At 44.3% G+C, this 19,032-nt stretch overlaps 2 protein-coding genes across 2 annotated transcripts; one reads left to right on the top strand and one right to left on the bottom strand.

Annotated features, from left to right (window-relative positions):
• Window positions 1-536: 536 nt before the first annotated feature.
• Window positions 537-7,969, bottom strand: LOC135401703 (hsp90 co-chaperone Cdc37-like). The gene is made up of 11 exons (XM_064634236.1): window positions 7,805-7,969; window positions 6,817-6,950; window positions 5,851-5,998; window positions 5,630-5,680; window positions 5,165-5,230; window positions 4,944-5,102; window positions 4,292-4,407; window positions 3,328-3,448; window positions 3,199-3,267; window positions 1,985-2,215; window positions 537-775 (listed from the first exon to the last, which is right to left on the bottom strand). Exons 1-10 carry the CDS (start codon window positions 7,961-7,963, stop codon window positions 2,012-2,014), a joined length of 1,227 nt encoding a protein of 408 aa, XP_064490306.1. The 5' UTR covers window positions 7,964-7,969; the 3' UTR covers window positions 537-775; window positions 1,985-2,011.
• Window positions 7,970-9,357: 1,388 nt separating this feature from the next.
• On the top strand, window positions 9,358-18,857 carry LOC135401699 (ras-related and estrogen-regulated growth inhibitor-like). Its single transcript, XM_064634231.1, has 5 exons — window positions 9,358-9,531; window positions 14,113-14,169; window positions 14,243-14,316; window positions 16,544-16,790; window positions 17,787-18,857. The coding sequence occupies exons 1-5, from the start codon at window positions 9,435-9,437 to the stop codon at window positions 17,984-17,986; spliced, it is 675 nt and encodes a 224-aa protein (XP_064490301.1). The 5' UTR covers window positions 9,358-9,434; the 3' UTR covers window positions 17,987-18,857.
• Window positions 18,858-19,032: the final 175 nt, after the last annotated feature.

Raw genomic sequence — 19,032 nt, 5'->3', positions numbered from 1 at the left:
TTCGCTGGATTTCTACCCATCTACATTGATACAATGATAGTCTTGCAACGTTAACATTAGGTTGCAGATGCAGTGTTTTGTGGGCAATGCTATTGCAGCGTTGCATTATAATTGCTTGCCAAACACCACATCAGCAATGTAACTGCAACATTTGGTCAGTGTAGCACACGCAACGTGCCGTCGGCAACACAGTCACACAGTTAGCTCTACGCGTCTTTTGAAATACAGCAAAAACATTGAAATAAAGATATTGCACCGACGTGGAATTTACGTTGCTGATTAAGCATTTTGGAAGAAATGCAATTGCAGCATAGCATTAACATTGCTTGCAAAATGTTGTATCAACAATGTGAATGCCACATTACTTCCAGTGTAAAATATTCAGCATTGCTTCAGTAACATCATCGCAATGTTGGCTTTATGCAATCTTTGAAACATAGCATGAACATCGAAACAAATATATTGCTACAACGGTGAATGTGGGCATGAAACATCGCTGCAACGTTCCGGTAACATGGATCAACACATTTGCAACATTGTGTGCTGTCTGGGGGACTAGCAGGAATGGGACCAGTTTATTTTTAATCATTAAACATTACAATTCATTTTTAATCTCAGCACATAGGGCATTGAAGCATGCATGTGCTGCACAACTGGCTCAATCTGTGCTGGCTTAAAAATAATTTTTATGTACAAGTGGCCTGAGCAAGGATGCCACGGAGGATCTGCTGGCAAAGTCCATTCAGATTTTTGGGGGGCACCGACGTCTTTCCTCCTGGAAAAGAAGAACATCACTGATGTGGACAGAGTTGTGACATTGGGGTTTTACGACAATTTTACAATACGACAAGCTCAGATGCCGAAAAGTAGGGGCAGCCTCACTGATACCCAATAAATGATCTGTTTGGTGGGGGATCTGTATCGAAACGTAGCAGCAGGCACCCAGTCCCTCTGGTTTTGGTAAGGGAATTCGCTCGAAATAGTCGGCGAAAAGTCAGGAAACTTGAAGGCTGCAATTTGGTAGACACCCTTATACTAAGTTGAACTTTAATTCTGGTGCACGGTACGTCTGACTCTACTCCCCGACCCCGCTACAAATTCAGTTTTGGCATGCGTTCGGAGATCCGTTCACTTTACAGTTCCTTTGAGTGCTGCGTTCACCCTTCCGTTTCACTGCCTCATCCACCAATACGTTGCTATACAGTCAACCCTCGATTTATGAACACCCTCTGTTCCCCAAAAAATCGTTCATAAGTCGAAGGATTCATAAATCGAAAATTCAGTTAACTGGGTACTATCGAACAAATGGAACAGTATTTCCGAGTTGGGATTATGTTTGTAATGCCATATATTGTGTAATTTTGCTTTTGACCATGCCTTCTGCTGTATCAGTCTCACAAAGAACAGACGTTAGCGCATTCACACTCTGTTTATTATGCAATACTAAATAGTTTAATTTTGCTTTGGACCATGCCTTCCGCTGTGTCAATCTTGGAAAGAGATGTCACCACATTCGCACTAGACTGGTCTCGGATTTCCTCTGGGATTTTTAACCTCCGTTTATTAATCTCCGGGTGACAGCGACCACCTTATTCATCAACTGAGGTCAGGAACACTTGGTCGCACCTTGTGCGACCCCGGAAAACCCGTTTGTTGTTCCGATTTCGAGGGTGCAATACCTGGAAAACGTTTTCTCCATTCAGGCGTCATTCATAATACCACGGAATTATCCCTTTGAAGGTTTCTGTTGACCTCGGAACGATCCGTTCATAAATTGAGGGCAAAAACGCTGGGCAACTCCTAGTTGGTTCCCAGAAATTCCGTTCATTATTCGAATATCGAGGTCCATAAAACGAGGGGAAAATGAATGGAAAAAGTTTGGTTCCCCGTGCTCGTGTTCATAAAATGAGGGAATTCATAAATCGAAGGTTCATAAATCGAGGGTTGACTGTATTCCAAAAGAGCTCAGAGTATGATAAGCTACCTCAAGAACGACCTTGAACACTTAACGCTACTCCTGTGCCGGAGGGCTGCTGGCAGCCTTGGCGCTTTCGTCTGGTGCCTCTTCCACAAGCGGGGCGTCCTTGGAGTCCGGCAGCCACAGTCCAGAATCGATGCAGCGCTTCATGTGTTGGCGTGCTTCATCTGGGTCCATTGTAGCAATCACTTGCTTCAGGAGTTCCAGGTCACGGGTCTCGAAGCACTTCTGAAGGGGCTGTCACAATTACGAGAGGAAATTAATCGCAACTTCGCAATAATAAGCAGTTTATTGTCAGAACTGCACTATGCATCTGGAGCATTATTTGTTGTACCAACACGTCCTTCGTAGTCTGTTAGGGTCGCCTATGTCTGAGCAATGTTGGATGTTTTGGCTTGTTGGTGAGACATCACCCAAGCAATATTGGCTGGATATCGGTTATATTGGTCAAGTATTAAACAAGTATTGGAAGTACCCGGTCAATACTTGGCCAAGACAACCACGGACGAGACAAGCTGAATAAGGCCCAACAGTTGCTATATGTTTTTCACCGCTTATGTCATAAGGTCCTTGAGACCGATTTGGATATCTCGAAACCTCGTCCGCGAAAATCCCAGACGGAAGTTGATCAGCTAGAGGATGCAGAATCATGTGGCCACTGCGGAGTCCAGCCTTACGGTGCTACTAATGTTGCAGGTCTAATCAACGGTGGAGAGCAGTGATGACTGGTAGAGAACTAAGAAGCTAACTACTACTAACTAACTAACTAAGGAAGCACACAGCAGTTACATGTGTTTCGCTAATGCTGGTCCCTTTATTTCCCCCATGGTAGCACGTAGTCAAGCGGTTCACTATCGGTTAGCGAGAGCCTTCTGTGAGCACTTGATTCAACACGGTGAAAAATGGTCATCGAAGCGATGATGATGACTGGTGTTTTTCTGGCACTCGGACAACTAAGGCTACGGTATACCTAGTAGTAGTATTCTAAAATCTACACTTGATGAAGGAAGAAACATTGCACACCATGAGTGGTGGTGCTTTGTGCATTTCCTTCAATGAGGGGTCAGTTTGCACAATGCACGATTGCTACATTGACAATTGCAGCACTTCACTTATCTCAAAACTCCGCCTGTCCCAAATTTCCCCCCTGGACTTTATGACGTTGCATTAGCTAGGTCTTCCTCTACGATAATGCTAGTCTACCATTAACCTCGTTATACCTCTGGAAGACTTTCAAAAACCTCCACGGGGTCCAAGCCTCCTGGACCTAGCCTCTGTTGTTTTTCCTCCTGCACAAAGATGTCGCTCAGTTAAAAAATCAACCAACAAATGCAACACCTGAGCCCCACCTCTTCAACTTCCTTCACTGCCTCCTCCAGCTTTTCCTCAGCTCGTATGCGAACACGTTCTTTGAGGCCACGGAGCTCATCCTCGAACGCGTCTTTGTATTGCTGGTCTGCTATCTGAATTCTGGAACATCGATGCTAATTTGTTACGCCGTAATCACGACACAAGCACTGGATCACAGAACTGCACATCCTGGATACGGGCGCTCTCAATAAGCGCGCTAAAATTCACGAGACAAGCCCAACGCGTAAATAAACGCACACACACACAAACCACGCCACCTTTTATCATGAGTGACCAACCAACCTATACCCAAGGAGGTGGGTTCACTGTTGTTCTGGCCCTATGCATGGGGTAGGCATGGGTCCAGATAGAAGTTTTTCTTTTTGTTTGTTTTTTTAACTCTGGATTACGTCGAGCTTTTCCGGTGCTTCGATTGCCAGTTGTCCGCTTGCATATGATTTGTTAATTTTCAACATCTTTTTTGTTTTTTGTTATTTATTTTGCGTTAGCGCCGACAAGCAACCACGGCTATGAGCAGTGTACAGACGGGGGATCAGATGAAGAGAGGACTGCAGGAAAGAATGGGGGACGAAAGAGGGGCGTCAGTACGCGTCCTGGGCCAACTTGAGCGGGAACCGTGCCGATATTCGTCCGGAAAGTCTGCCGGAAAACCCAGGGAAAACCTCAGACAGCACAGCCGGTGCCAAGATTCGCATGGAAGGCGATTATCCGAGACACTACGCCACACGAGTTGGTCCACATCCAGTTTGACTGCAAAGCAGTCGCGGATTCATCCCCCCCCCCCCCCCCACTACATGCCCCAACAAAGAAACCCCCGCCCCAAACCAAGGGTCTGGATCCGCCCCTGCTGCAAAGTACATAACTGCTGGTGCCTTCCAGTCAAAGGGCGGGGTTTCACTGAGCGAGAAACTTTACAGAAACTGTGTACAAGGGTCAACCTACTTTGAGAAAAAGGGCGTAATACAGGACCTCGTGTCGACGTCGAGTTGCTTCGCGAGTTCCAGGACGTACTGGATGCAGATGCACTGGTGAGCTACGTGCGCCATCAGTTCGTGTTTCTGGAAATACCATCACATCAGGATTTGTCGCCTCCCTCGTGCTGCTTTTAAGTACAGAACAAACGAGCTAACATTAAGTCTAACATTAAGTCTAACATTAAGTGAACTGGTGACAGTGCTTGCCACAAGATGTGTCAATGCTATGTGTATGTTTTAGGGTTAGATCTAGTACTGTAAACGTATTTTTATTCGCGATGTAGTAATTTTCGCGAATCGCGCATTCAGTCATTGGCGAAATTATTCGCGAGTATTTAATTTCGCGATTCCAGGGCTGCTTCCGTTAGCGGTATAAACATCAAGCTGTGTTCGCGAGTACAATTTTTCGCGATTTTTCAGCGGTCGCGAAATTCGCGAAAATTAATACATCGCGAATAAAAATACGTTTACAGTATTTAACCCCGTATAAGTGTAAATGAGTTTTACCGGACCTTGAGACACAATACTCTACACAGTCTGAGTCTTGCTCTCTTCTCACGAGATACTCGACATTTTTCGAGACAAAGCTGCTTCTTTTTGTTGTGACTACCAAAGCTTACCTCATCCATTTCCAAACGCATGCACCACAGAACAAGGTAATTTGCGGTGGCATCGCAAGCAAGATGTGGATGCTCTAAGAGAAACCGTTTGCTGTCATCGTACTTGTGCAACATCCCAAACTTCTTCAAGAGCGGCTCGTTGTCCTTCACGAATTGTTTCTGCGCGAAACAGCCATACATATATGTCAACAAAGTACGCTGCACGTAAAACCTTTCCTTACCTGTCTTTTTTCTTTCTCTTCTTCCGTTAGCGGTTCTACTTGCCTCGGTTCTGGCTTGTTCAGGATCTGAAAACGTTTAAAAAAAATGGACGTTTACGTGTCTACAGAACAAAGGTACGTTGAAGTTTTCCTTATCTATCTTTCCCCATTTTTTTTTTTTCTATGACTTCCCCCGAAAGAAAAGCTAAACTGCTGGGAATCGGGCATGACTTCTATTCCTTTCAGAACGGTAGCTTTATACTAGGACACAAAAGTTTACGTCTATGTAGGTCCGTGCCTAACAGTTGTGGAGAGAAGGAAGAAGCTACAATGGCACTGAAAATTAGGCACCCGAAAAGATCAGGATAGGAAAACGGCCCTAAAAGCTAACGCATTGGAACGCGTTTGGGCAGAATGCCTAAATACGCGGCCAATTTTATTTCCCCGGCCTATCAAGTCGACGAAACTAAGACTAGAACAACTCACAGTTTTTGTGAATCCTTCTTTACTAATGGTGTCCACATTCCACGGTAGAAGCTGAAGGCGGAGAGAAAACGCACGTGAGACATCGTCCAGGAACACCGGATTATCGACAGCAATGCCGCGTGGCAAGAGAGAATGCTGACTGATGCTGATATTTTTGGCAGTTGTGAACACCCCAAAAATATTTTCAAAACTAAACTATCGGCAATTTTCGGAAGGCGTACCTTTTCCTTCTTTTCGAGCGCTTCCGCGTCCTTCTTGAGTTTGCGTTCCTCTTTTTCCAGCTTAGTTATCTCGCGCTTGATGTTGTCGAGCTCCATTCCAGTCTTCCCCTGCAGCTTGGCCCTCGCGTTAGCGAGCTGCTTCTCATTCCTCAAAAGAGACACAAAATACCAGTGATGGCAACTAACTACTTCTACAGTAGTTTAACTACTACTATAACTACTAACTACTTTGTGATTGAGTAGTTTAACTAGTAGTTCAACTACTTTTCAGGGGAGTAGTTAAAACTACTTTTTTAACTACTGCAATGTAGTTTAACTACATCTATAACTACTTAACGTTGTCCACCAACACCAATCCCTTGTAGTGTTCTTGGACACCTAAATATGAATCACGAGCAATAATAAACTTTGCTCAAGCCATTGCTACGATCGTCAAATACAAAGATAAGCGGCGGGATTCTTTCTGTGCCTACGCGATAAATTAAGTTGCAGAATTGCGGCAAAATCGGAAGTAGTTGACGCCTTCAGTAACCTAACTACTGTAGTTAACTACTTAAAATAGTAGTTTAACTAGTAGTTGCCACTACATTTCTCCAAGTAGTTGATAATTACTTTTTAACTACAATCAGGTAGTTTAACTAGTAGTTTAACTACATGTAGTTAACAACTGGCCATCACTGCAAAATACTGCCTTTGCTTTACAGTACAGTGAAACAATTTTTACGGAAATGTGCAAAAGAGCTAGCAACGCATTGTCAGAGAGGCTGACAGAGACTTTGTGTACTTTTTATGAGGGCAGCACCTGTCACACACACTTGGTTTGCACCCCTTGACACTGCCCTGCGCGCTCGTTGACGAATCAACTATACATCTATTACCTGTGGCCAATACGGTTTCTGTTTCGAACGCTGTATTGGTCGAAATTGTTTGGGTTGAAGCCAATAGACAGGTTTGCTGGGGACATACTTTGCCTTTTTCTTTTTCAAATCTTCTTTTTCCCTGTCAAACTCAGCCATACGTTCCACCCGTGCCTGGTGGCGCCACCTGAACAGACTGGGTGTGTCGATGTTGGGGTGGGTGTCATCTTCGTCGTCAGACACCTGCAGATATACAGTTATGTACAGCCACAGTGGCATCTACATGCACAAAGTATTTGTCGTTCTCAGAGGAACATAGTTTTCTAAGCGCATGTACTTCGCAATGGTGTTCATCACTTGTGGAGGCATACAACGTCTCTGCATGTGGACACAGACATACCTACAGACAAATGTAGTCGTTCTGTACTGGCTTAGTAGCTTGCGATCAGGTGCTCAAATCATGCGAGAGGCCACAGATCGTATGTATAACACCAAATGTAACTAGACACGCAAACAAACCAGACGACAAACAGAAATACAAGATTTAATTGGTTAAGATACGTGACAGGGTTTTCATCCCAAAGGGGGTGGTCGATTTACGTATGGGGGCCATATTATTGCAGTGAGAACTGAAAGAGACAGTAGCAATATGTCTAAAAAATGACCGTATAAATGAGCTACCGGGCTCACTACAGCATAATGCGTATGTCAATTATTGTGTTCCCTACTTCGGACTGTTGAAGGATATAAAACTGGTAGTTATGTCGTTATTTCTTCTCAACGTTTCAGATTTCAAACCCGTCAACGCTGCATTTCTTCTAAATGGCCGTACCCGACACAAATCTTGACGGGAATGAACTGGATAAAAGCACAGAGTACAAAAGAACAAACGACACACTCTAAAATGTACCCAAACGAAATAAATAACGTTACCAATATATTCCAGAAGATTCCACACAGACGTTTGGAGATAGCCATTAAAAGAAAGGAACTTAAAGGCCTTGTTTCCGGTCATTACTCAACACACTGACGTTTTAGGCACCGATCGGGAAGAAAGAAGGCTTTCAAATCAACATACGCAGTTTACACTCACGTACCTCAATTGTTTTCCACTTGCTGTAGTCCACCATCTTCGATGCCTTTGCAGTTTGGATTGGGCTAGGACTACTTCGACCACTTCGACCTTCTTTTGGATTTGGATTACGAACTATACTTTCATACTTTCGAAAGTTGATGATCGTCATCATTCTTACCATAATATTTGTATAATTATAATTTCTTTTAATTATTATCATTCATTATCGGTATTACGTCATCTCTATGATGCATGTGGTGGTGTCGTCTGCCAGGAGTACTGTTAGGACTGTTAGCGTTGTGTCACGTGACCATCCCCTTGTCTCGTCTCTCCCATTCTTTCTGCGCGTTGTGGTTGTGCGCGGACGGATGGGAGAACACCGCATCCCGCGTATTTGCTTGAAAATAAGCCCAAAAACGATTTACATGTTTTTGAATGTTTTTGAAAAATTGAAGGTAAATAATAATAACAATAACTCAGTGACATAGCACCGGATGTGTGTAAACTAAATTTCATGAGTAATCAAATAACGTTTGCAACTACATGCTCATAAAGGTAATTAAGTTGCGGTTTCAATTACAAAATCATACAATTTTCTTCATTACTTTTTATTTTATTTTCTACTGTGTTTCTGAGTGGACTAAATGTTGTCTCGAATGTTCTGCTTGTCGTCGCAACATTATAGGTTTATTTATTTATTTATTATACTTGGTCGTGAGCTGGCGGTTACGAGAGGGAAAAGGAAGAGAACCCTCGAAGCTTTGCTCGAAACTTATTTTTATGTATTTTTTATTTGGTATTAGCACCGCAAACGGTGCTAATATCTAACTAAGCAACGGTATCTTTGAGCAGTATACTGACCTGAACCGACGGACAGTATAGGAAGGGGTTAAAGACAGGGGAATTAGTATGCGTCCAGGGCCCACTTCATGGGAAGTGTGTTTAGAAAGTGTTCCGAAAAAGTGATTACCATGACCTTGGATCTCTGATCGGATACTGTATCTACTCAGCCATGCCTATACTCCTTGCGCTTATTGAGTGCTTAGATGTTTAGTCGCTCAATATAAAAGCCAGCCATGTGATTAAAATCGTTCTTCAGACGACCAGATTTATCATTAATTGTTTCAAATCGCACCGTTCAGCTCAAGTCGCAACTTGATCGGTTTCTAAAAGCACATTTCCGTCTAAGTTCCATATCGTCTTCTGAAAGTATGCATATTTAACCTCCTCCCTATATAGCCCTTCGGAACGCGTTAAGGGAATAAATAAACTTGAGCACCATGACCGATATTCGACAAAGGGGGAACAAAGTCGGTCACGGGCGCCGAACGCACAGCTGTCGTCTGCGACAGCATTGGAGGGAGGAACTTTTTTCGAGCGTAGCCATGAGTGCGTATCCACTCTTCGTCGTTGTACAACAAAAGCATCAAATATTCCTTTTCTTTCGCTATTATCGACCATGAAGAAGCAAAAGAACACCATATTTTCATGCGCCCAAGGATGCAGACGAAACCGCAGAGCGGAAGCCATTCCTCGGCTACGTCACATCCGTCTGGCATCGGAAGAGGTAAAGACCTCGAGGAGCATCCCTATAGCAGACGACGATGCGGTGCCACCTTTTCTTCGGGATGAGCTGACTTTAGGATAACAAGATGAGCACTAACGCTATCAGAGGGATTCGGAGAAAAAAGTCATCCCTATCGGAAGTGAAAATTGCGGTTTTAGGAGCCTCCGGTGTCGGAAAAAGCGGTGAGTCTCACTCATCTTCGGTGCTAAGCCTAATTGCGCTTACCTTGGATGGTGCGCTGATCTCTTCTTAAAATCAATGCATCCATTCCGGTGTATCATTGTGGCGAGGTGCCCGGGCCTATTCCGTTACACTGTGCACAACTAGTTTGATGAAAGTATTTTCTTTTTCCCTCGCTACTCTTTCGTTGAAGGGATGCAAGCTATGTGTACTATGTAATCGACTAGCACGCTACTTGATGTGCCGTCAGATTTCTTGGCTGTTTCTAGTGAAATGGCAGCTACAGAAAGCTGCTCATATAAATATAAATACGTTGTCATTGTAACACCTTCTTTCCGCATACTTGGTGCCCAAGGAATATTTTTGCGTTATGAATCAAATGTGTGAAAGTGACGAGATGACAGAGCTTTCGATAGTGAAGCTTTAGAACTATGGTGAGTTCTATGTACTACCAAAAACTATGAGAAATGCGTTTCAAATAAATTGGAATATAATCGCTAGATCCGTGTCTTATCCATATCATCCGGGCAACGCAGCGTGGATCGATTCCTCGCGCATGATATATTAATTGACAGTTACCAGTGTCTCGCAAATTATCCCAGTGCAGATCAAGGGCACCAATGAGACGACTTAATCGTTCACACGTAAATTGTCGAAAGACAATACTTACGCGTGAATTCTCAAGCTCCGATATACCTGGTTTCTTCTGCGCTGTGTGGACTCGCGTGAAATTTATTAATACGGGCGTACTCTCATGAAAGGTATACGCGTAAAATTAAGCTAAAATACAACCGATAAAAGTGAGTGGGGACACGGAGTGTGCTCTTAGCAGGTAACAATACTTCGGTGTAGTTACAACTTTAGGTTGTTGCAGGCCCTCCAAAGTCATCCAACAAGTTCCAGAAACTGCAACTGCATATGTGTTGCTTTTTTCTCTCTCTTAACTGATGGATAAAAAAAAAGCAAAAAAAAAAAAGCCACGTCCTCGATGTTACATAATCATGTTCTTCATACCCCATCTGCGCGTGCAGCACAAATGGAGCCTTTGATCTATGCTGGTGCACAAGCAACATTATTTATACCGTTCGCTTGCAGCGCTAAGTATTTTACGACCCTGCATGCACAAGCATACCCTTCATTCACCTCCCGAGCTGGGGATTATTTGCAGGCGCGGCGTCACACAGTACACGGCGGCGAATAGCTTATTTACAAGGCCTATAAAGGTTTCGTCTACTATGACGAATGCATTCAGGGTCACACGCGACATGTCACGATTGAGGCTGGACCCGCGTGATCTCAGCTGTCGAATGACGGATGGCAGCTGCCTGCGTGTTGCTGCTTAGAATAAGCGCTCTTTTTTTCCCTCGTTTCTTTCTAAGAATACTGCGGCTAAACAAATAATGTCGTTGCTGATTAGCTCGCAGTGTTTGTCCAGGAAACCTTTAGGTCAGGAGACCGGCTCTCAAAGTGCGTGTCACGCATTATTGTCTGGATCACGGTGGCAATTTGGGCTTGTTGGCAACAGTCCATTTTCATTTTGTTGCAAGTCAGTTGCTGTGCGTTGTCTCTTTTCTTTGTCCTTTTATGTAGTTTAAGCGCCGTTCTATCGCTTTTAAAACTTTTCTGGGTGTTTCTGCCGACAGTGTCTGGACACGTTCTATGTGTGGCGTTGGATATAGTGTTCGTTTTATCCTCAAAATCAAATTTTATTATTCCGACACTCCTCGCACTATACTAGCCTCACGCCTTACCTTGTTCACGATACCTTCACTAAAAGTCATATTCACCCTTCCTTCACTATTGTATCTGACATTTTCGCGCCAATAACCATGACAGCTTCATCCTTATTCACGATACCCTCACTAAAAGTCATATTCACCCTTACTTCACTGTTGTATCTGTCATTTTCACGCCAATAACCATGACAGAGCTTCATCCTTATTCACGATACCTTCACTAAAAGTCATATTCACCCTTACTTCACTGTCGTATCTGTCATTTTCACGCCAATAACCATGACAGCTTCATCCTTATTCACGATACCTTCACTAAGAGTCATATTCACCCTTACTTCACTACTGTATCTGTCATTTTCACGCCAATAACCATGACAGCGTCATCATTATTTTGCTGCAATCCTTGGCATCCTTACTTCACTGCTACACATCTACACCGTTACTTCACCGGCAGTGCTGTCGTCTTCACAGCAACAGACCCGAAATCTTCATGTCTGCCTCACTACCAAGCATCTACACATTACAAGCGGAAGAGCATAGCTTTCATCCCCAAACCTGAACCCAAAATTAATGATCAGGAGCACAATGCGTTATTCTCCGTACACGTTTCGCTGCCTCCCTTTTCATTCTTGCTGGCGAGTCATGCAATGTCGCCGCCGTCAACACGTGACGTCACGAGGCTCCGTTTTCGTCTCATCCCAGCAGTTTTTTCGGGTCACGCAGGGATTGTTTTTGCACGACCTGTCATCCAGATCCCCTGTTCTTTTCACCGCTCCTTTGTTGTTTTTTTTAGACCTTTTCTAATTGTGGTTTCTGTCGTCGAAAATGAAACCCGTGTTGGTGACCGGCAAGCTGGCTTCACTGCATAGCTTCGGTGTGGACGGCGGAGCACGCTTTACAGGCCGAGTACACTGTAAACTGAAAAACACCCTTATGGGTGTAAATGGCTTGTCCTATAACTGACACCTCTTTTTACACCATATGGTCTCAGACCACCCTTTTCAGAGGGTGTATTCTGTGTAAGACACCCTTTGAGGAGGGTGCTTTTCCTTGAAAATGCTTTCTTTTGCACCCTTTAAACACCCTTCTAGGAGGGTGTAAAGTTGTTAAACACCCTCCTAAAAGGGTGTTTAAAGGGTGCAAAAAAAGGCATTTTCAAGGAAAAGCACCCTCCTCAAAGGGTGTCTTACACAGAATACACCCTCTGAAAAGGGTGTTCTAAGACCATATGGTGTAAAAAGAGGTGTCAGTTATAGGACAAGCCATTTACACCCATAAGGGTGTTTTTCAGTTTACAGTGTAGATGCGATTGAATGGCTCAGTGGGCCGGTTGGTACATATAGAGCCGGAACCAAAGCTGAAAAAAAGAAAAAGAAGAAGAAGGAAGAAAGAAACAACACTGATAAAGGGCGGGTTCAGGTCAAACGATGAACGGAAAATTTTCGAAGCATTCTTAATTTGGAAAGAATGGGGAGCAAAATGTATCAGCGAATCGTACTTAGTCAAGTAGAACTGATGTACTTAGGTAAGTAAGTAGCGTAAATGATGGAGATATTCAATCTGTTCTGTTTCCTCTCCCCACCACCAACCTTGTGTGTTTATATGTTCCCCTCTGATCGCATGACAAACCTGTATAAAAGCAGATGCCTCGACAAATGAAAATATTGTTGTAGTGGAGCAGCCGGTCCACCTGTCCGTTGTCCTTATAGCTCCAGTTTCTTCATATAGCGAGTGTAGATGCGCCTTGCGGGAGCCTTCGCTGTGGCGCGGTTTTCGGTCACGTTTGTTCTTCTTTTTCTTCTTCTTTTTGACGCGTATACACCTGGTGGATACAGACATCACCAGATTACGTCACGACTGGAAGGAATTCTGCTGCGCCCACCGCCCCAAACTTGGACACCCGAAAATAGGCCCCATTCCCTTGATACATCGGGGGGAACCCGTTGTGTCTGACTGCCAGCCGCTCATTTCGCAACACCGTTTGCACGAGAGAGGTGGCGAAAATTTGAGGAAGAAAACATAAAGAAAAGGGAAAGTCGTCAGGTGGCGTAATTCTTAAAAAAAAAAAGAAAAAAATCACTCTGAAAGAACCGGTGACGTCGACATGGAGTGTCGCAGAATTCACTTTAAGAGACCGTTTTTTTCGGTAGCGGTTTCTTTGGTGGGGTTACACGATACCACCGGAATGACTGTTCTTTTTTTTTTTAATGGGAGTTTTATTTTTAATTTATATTTCCTGCGAATATTTCAGCTGTCGTGCGGTGGTTCGACTTTATAAAGTAGTCAGCTTGGCCGCAGCAGATTCCTGTGTCGTGGCTCCTTTAAGGCTTTCGTTATCGTAAAGAAATTAATAGATGAAGATAAAAGGTATATAGTTACTAAGGAACTAAACTATGCTAAAAAAAAAGATAAACTGCGACAGCGCAGTATTCAGAAATAACGAATGTGAAATAAGAATGAAATAGTGGTGTGCAGTGCTAATTGTTTTTCTACGTTTCTTTTCTTTCACTTTTTGTTCACAGTGTAATTCAAAGATACGCTAATTAAAATTTATTTAAATCAAGATCTATGTCGTAAACAACGTCGTCTTTAACCCGCAGAACACACTTAATTTGCTTGGTTTGAAAATGCCACCTCGACCTTGAAACGTGTGTTGAAACGCGTGTTTAATAAATAGCTTCCCGTCGTTCTAATCGTAGAACAAAGGTTGAAATTAAAAAAATATCCTCTCTCACGTTCGAAAACCGCGATAAAATGCGATGCATTTCACTGCGAAACAGATATAAATAATAAATAAATGAGTAAATGTTTGTTCCGAAATATATCGCTTCTTTGTTTCTTTTTCAGCTCTGATCGTTCGTTTTCTGACCAAACGATACATCGGCGAGTATGACCATCATTCGGGTGAGTATATTACATAGAGTTATACTTCATTGAATGAACCTTTTTTTCCCATTGAATATCTCTTCGATGACAGAGAATCGCTATAAGAGCGAGATTATGGTCGACGGAGAGCCGGTTCTCTTCGAGGTCTTGGACACATGCATAAGAGTGAGTCTTCCTATTTTCTCATTTACCATACATACAGGGTGGTCCATCAACCATGATAGAAATTCATAGTAAAAAAAACGTAGGCCCCACAGAGACATGCTGTCAAGGGATTTTTTTCTGCCAATAACTTTTGCCACATATTGGTAACATTTTTATTTCATTTCAATTGACGGAAAGTTAATTTCTTGAATTGAACTCCGAAATTTCCCCAGGCAACCTAACGTTTTCTTTGCGGAAATGGGTTCCCCGTGGTCATTTTACTCAGTATAACACATAATCCCACTCGTAATGCAATGGTAATTGCCGAAATAAATTCGTCGAAAATCCTTGGAAATGAGCCCTTGGATCCGCCTCTTTTTTGACGGCTCGTAGTTTGAGCGCAAAGCTGCGAAGAAAGGAGGTTACATTGACGTGCCACACGAGGGGGGAAAGGGTTACGAGCCGTCGGGTGACCTCATTTTTGAGAAGATAGATCTGATTCCCGCACTCACCGCCCGTGTTTGTTCCGTGGGTAAGGCTTGTAACCCTTTCCCCTAAAATCGTTGACCCCGCAACGTGGGCCGATTTTTTTAGCTCACTAGGTGAAACACCCTGTATCTCAATCTGCGAACAACGAATCGGACTGTATTATAAATGACAGTTGACATAAAGGGCCTTTCGATTTTGAAATGGCCTTTATGGAGCATATATATCCCCTGTCAGACGAGTCGTAAGGGAGCCTCTTGTTGTCGGTTAATTGCGCCATCTATAGTTTGTTTCTGTTTCATTCTGTACCCCCGTACTCAAGTTGTCATCTTACCAAAGCCTTACCAACGTGGTTTCTGAATCCGGACTCTTTTGGTCGCATTTAGATGTTTCATCTTTCACCTGAGCATTGTCAGAAGCGATGTGGTCCGATGCTGTTGTCGAAAGTACTCCGTTGGGATCGTTGAGGAGCTCCGTTGAGCGTATAAAGGACAAATTTTAAAAACGGCCTTTACGCTGCCGTCTTGCAGGGTCGTCAAATGCCATTTTTCGGAAAGGCCAATTCCCCAAAGGCCTTTGGGCTTGTCGTCTGAGGTGGGGTATTAAACGAGTCGATACATTTGGTCCCGTGTTATGCCAAATAACTGCGAAAGGCAATTATTCTCATCGATGGGGTGTCCGCCAGTGAGGCAACACAGGAGAAGTCACGTGCTCATGACACACCAGTAGAAATGACTGCTCTGACGTCAGAGCTTGACGCGTTCGCGTACTCAGGTCTCTATCTACGTCGATTTGTTCCTCAATGCTCTCTGGCATGCAATCTGGCATGCGCGCATGATATATATTTCGTCGATTGCTTCCTTCCTCCCCTTCCACAATATACGATGTTTGTGTAAGAAGGCTGTGCAGACGTTTAGGACTGCATGTATCCGTAAGAACGTCGGGTTACAGCACCGACCTTGCCTTTCACGATAGCGATCGAGTGAGGCAAAAATGAGTGTGACGTACAGCGCGTAGATTCATATACTGTAGAAGTGGTTTTTTTCGCGCGGAATTATTTTTCGCGTTTTTCGTGCACACCTCCAAAATCGCGAATTTAAGTTCCCGCGAATAACTCTGGCCATATGAGGGCGAAAATCGTTCGGCGTTCGACGCTATACCGCGACCACCTGACCCTTTCTACTCCATGTAGCATAGGCAGTTTAAGCAAGCGCAGAAGATTGTTTTATCCCATCAGGCAAGATGAAAAGAAATGAAAATTCATCACGCTGTTGTTACTCCTATAAACGCTTTGCACTATACATGCAATATACCACGAAGCCAGAACATGCCTTTCCCCGCATTCTCAAAACCAGCTTGAATGATAGTACCACGCCTCAACCGAACTGATCAGAGCCCCGAGTGATAATTAATAAGAACTGCTAAAATAAACTGGCTAACTTGCACACGGCCAGTACTATGGCCTCCTACAGGGTCCCTAAAGGCCATTTGACAGGGCCTTTCCTCCCATCTCTGTGAGGAGGAGAAAGGAATAGACCTAGAATGCCACAATCCACGTGAACAACGGATGTCTTAGTACGTGCCGAAATATGCCCGAGTATTGACGGCGGCACGATATGCAAGAGCAAAGCACTTCCGGAAACCTGTGCCGCGAATTTAAGTTCTCGCGAATCAATCCTCAAAGCAGCTCTGCTCGGAAACGCGAAAATATTTTCCACGCGGAAAAAACCACTTCTACAGTATGTCTTGGGTGCCATTGCAGGCCGACGGTGAACTGCCACGTGAGGACACACTTCAGTGGGCGGATGGCTTTATGCTGGTGTACTCCATTGTTGACCGGGGGAGCTTCAAGTACGTCCGCCAACTTCGGCAGCACCTGCTCAGTACCTTGGCGAACCGAACCATGAACAGTAGCGGCAATGGAACACTGCCTGTGGGGCCTCCGCCAGTCTGCATCGTAGCTAACAAAGCGGACCTTATACATTTGCGTCAAGTCAGCACCGAAGAAGGTACTTTATTGCGAGCAGCGTGTACGGGCTACTAAACACTTAACTCCTCTTAGCGGAATGAAAGGTGCCATTCATTACCTTGACAGCAATACAAAAGGAACGAGATTCACCCGGTGCGTCGTTCTTGATTTATGCGCGGAGGAAACTGCAATTTGCGCCTTCCCTCTTCTCTACCTCCTTCTTCCCTCTTTCCCTCTTGCCTCCTTCCACTCTTCTCGCCTTCCCTCTTCTCTCCTTCCTTCCTTCCTTCCTTCCTTCTCTACTTCCTTTCTTCCCTCCTTCCACTCTTTTCGCCTTCCTTTCTTCTCTCCTTCCACTCTTCTCTCCTTCCTTCCTTCTCTACTTCCTTTCTTCTCTCCTTCAACTCTTCTCTCCTTCCTTCCTTCCTTCTCTACTTTCTTTCTTCCCTCCTTCCACTCTTCTCGCCTTCCTTCCTTCTCTCCTTCCACTCTTCCCGCCTTCCCTCTTCTCTCCTTCCTTTCTTCTCTCCTTCCACTCTTCCCGCCTTCCCTCTTCTCTCCTTCCTTCCTTTTTCTCCTTCCACTCTTCTCCCGTTCTCTCCTTCGGGAAAGCGTAACTTGCGCTTTCCTTCGCGCAAAAACGACGAACGACGCAACGGATCTATCTCGTTCCTTTTGTATTTCTGTCAAGGTAACGGGATCTTTCACTCCGTGAGGAGACATTTTCGCACTTGGATGCCACTTTAAATGCGGTTAGAAACTATACGTGGTAAGAGGGAGGACTGACGTCGCGTGGGTTTCGGTGGTAATGTGTCTCGGTGTCAAATTTATAAATGCTCTAAATTGAATACGCTGAGGCTATGGCGCGTCAAATCGATTGATCAAAATTAAACGCGAATGTGATCGATTCTCTGCGGGGGTGTTCAACCATGGTCCCAAAAGCTTTTTTTTCTTTTTTTCTGAAGTATATAACGGTAATTCAGCGTTGATTCACGCGCAGCACTCTGTGGAACGATTTTAAATTGTCTTCTCGCAGGTGAGATCCTGGCCAAAGACATGGACGACGTGTTCTCTGAAGTGACCGCGTCAGAGCAAGTATCTCAAGTGGCCGAAGCCTTCCGCGACCTCTGCAGGGACGTGTATGCTCACCGGCGGCGCTCAAAGCAGTCCCTGCTCGATAGGGTCCTCGCGGGAACAAAGGGCATCGGCAAGAATAATGACAGCAATCGAAAGTGAGACAAACCCAACAGACACTCTTCGCGGCGGTAACACGTGCGTCATTGTTGATATCTGCCGATAACAAATAGTGACTTGACAAAACAAAATCTTGACCGCAGCTGGTCGAAACCTCGTGGCTGGATCCCGAGGTTCGTGCTAGAGCGCCCAGTGTGTATGTTCGTAGGCCGTGAGGACGCTCTCTTTTAAATGGACAGCATGGAACATTCTTATCTTGGCAAATGATTGAAGATAGCGACGCAATCACGCTATCTCTCTGGTCATCGCCGTGGTTTCGGAATGCCCTGGATCCTAGAAAAATGTTTGTGAAGTTGGAGGAATGTGTTTAACTTGGAAGCCTTTGTTTTTTTGCGGGGGACGGGAAAGCCCCGAGTGTCTCACAGTATACATCTCGAATTTCCCTATAAGGGGCTAAGAATCTTCTGAAGGTTTTCAGGTATCGTTCATCGGAAGTGTCGAAGCTGCTAGTCTGCTTTCTTGGAACGAACCGTGAAAGTAGATATCTGACGTCATAGGTCCCCCAAACGGCGCATGCTCTGTACAGACCTCAGCACAGCGGTCTCGAGAGGGCATACTGGTTAGCTGTACGCAAGAGCAGTGACAGTGCATGAAGATTGACAACGCTGAGTGGCATTGTGAAAATATAAACATTTTCTTGCACCAGTACTTGCGGAATGGCCCGAGTCTATTGAGACGAGTGTGTCGCAAGTAGTACATTTATTTTCGTTTAGGGGTCGTAACAGGACGAATAGTCCTATACCCGGAACTTGAAAAAAAAAACGAGTGGGCAAAAAGCTGTTGTCTATTCCTTCCAAAGCAATTTTATTACCTTCAGCGTGAATTGCGATGTTGCCGTGGAAGTCCCGAAAAATTTCAGTTATATTTATGAACACTTGAGAGATCTCAAGTGTTCATAAATATAATTGAAATTGGTGTCCCTATATAATTTCTGTAAGATGTGATAAGGAGGCCAACTGTCCCTTTTAAATGTATACGCGGAAAAACACCACTGCGCTCATTGACACAAGAATATGTGTACCTGCACA

Source organism: Ornithodoros turicata, chromosome 7 (assembly GCF_037126465.1).
Source record: "Ornithodoros turicata isolate Travis chromosome 7, ASM3712646v1, whole genome shotgun sequence".
NCBI classification, from domain to species: domain Eukaryota; kingdom Metazoa; phylum Arthropoda; class Arachnida; order Ixodida; family Argasidae; genus Ornithodoros; species Ornithodoros turicata.
The sequence above is the reverse complement of the archived record's forward strand: the minus strand, read 5'-3'. Positions and strand labels throughout refer to the sequence as shown.

What these genes read in the sequence shown, in the direction of transcription:
- LOC135401703 (XM_064634236.1), bottom strand. Translation starts at nt 7,963, where the DNA reads ATGGTAAGAATGATGACGATCATCAACTTTCGAAAGTATGAAAGTATA. An exon ending in CGCTCGAAAAGAAGGAAAAG is followed by an intron (nt 5,681 to 5,850) that starts GTACGCCTTCCG and finishes CTCCGCCTTCAG; the next exon opens with CTTCTACCGTGGAATGTGGA. An exon ending in AAGAAGGATTCACAAAAACT is followed by an intron (nt 5,231 to 5,629) that starts GTGAGTTGTTCT and finishes AAACGTTTTCAG; the next exon opens with ATCCTGAACAAGCCAGAACC.
- LOC135401699 (XM_064634231.1), top strand. Translation starts at nt 9,435, where the DNA reads ATGAGCACTAACGCTATCAGAGGGATTCGGAGAAAAAAGTCATCCCTA. An exon ending in TCTTGGACACATGCATAAGA is followed by an intron (nt 14,317 to 16,543) that starts GTGAGTCTTCCT and finishes GTGCCATTGCAG; the next exon opens with GCCGACGGTGAACTGCCACG. An exon ending in TCAAGTCAGCACCGAAGAAG is followed by an intron (nt 16,791 to 17,786) that starts GTACTTTATTGC and finishes GTCTTCTCGCAG; the next exon opens with GTGAGATCCTGGCCAAAGAC.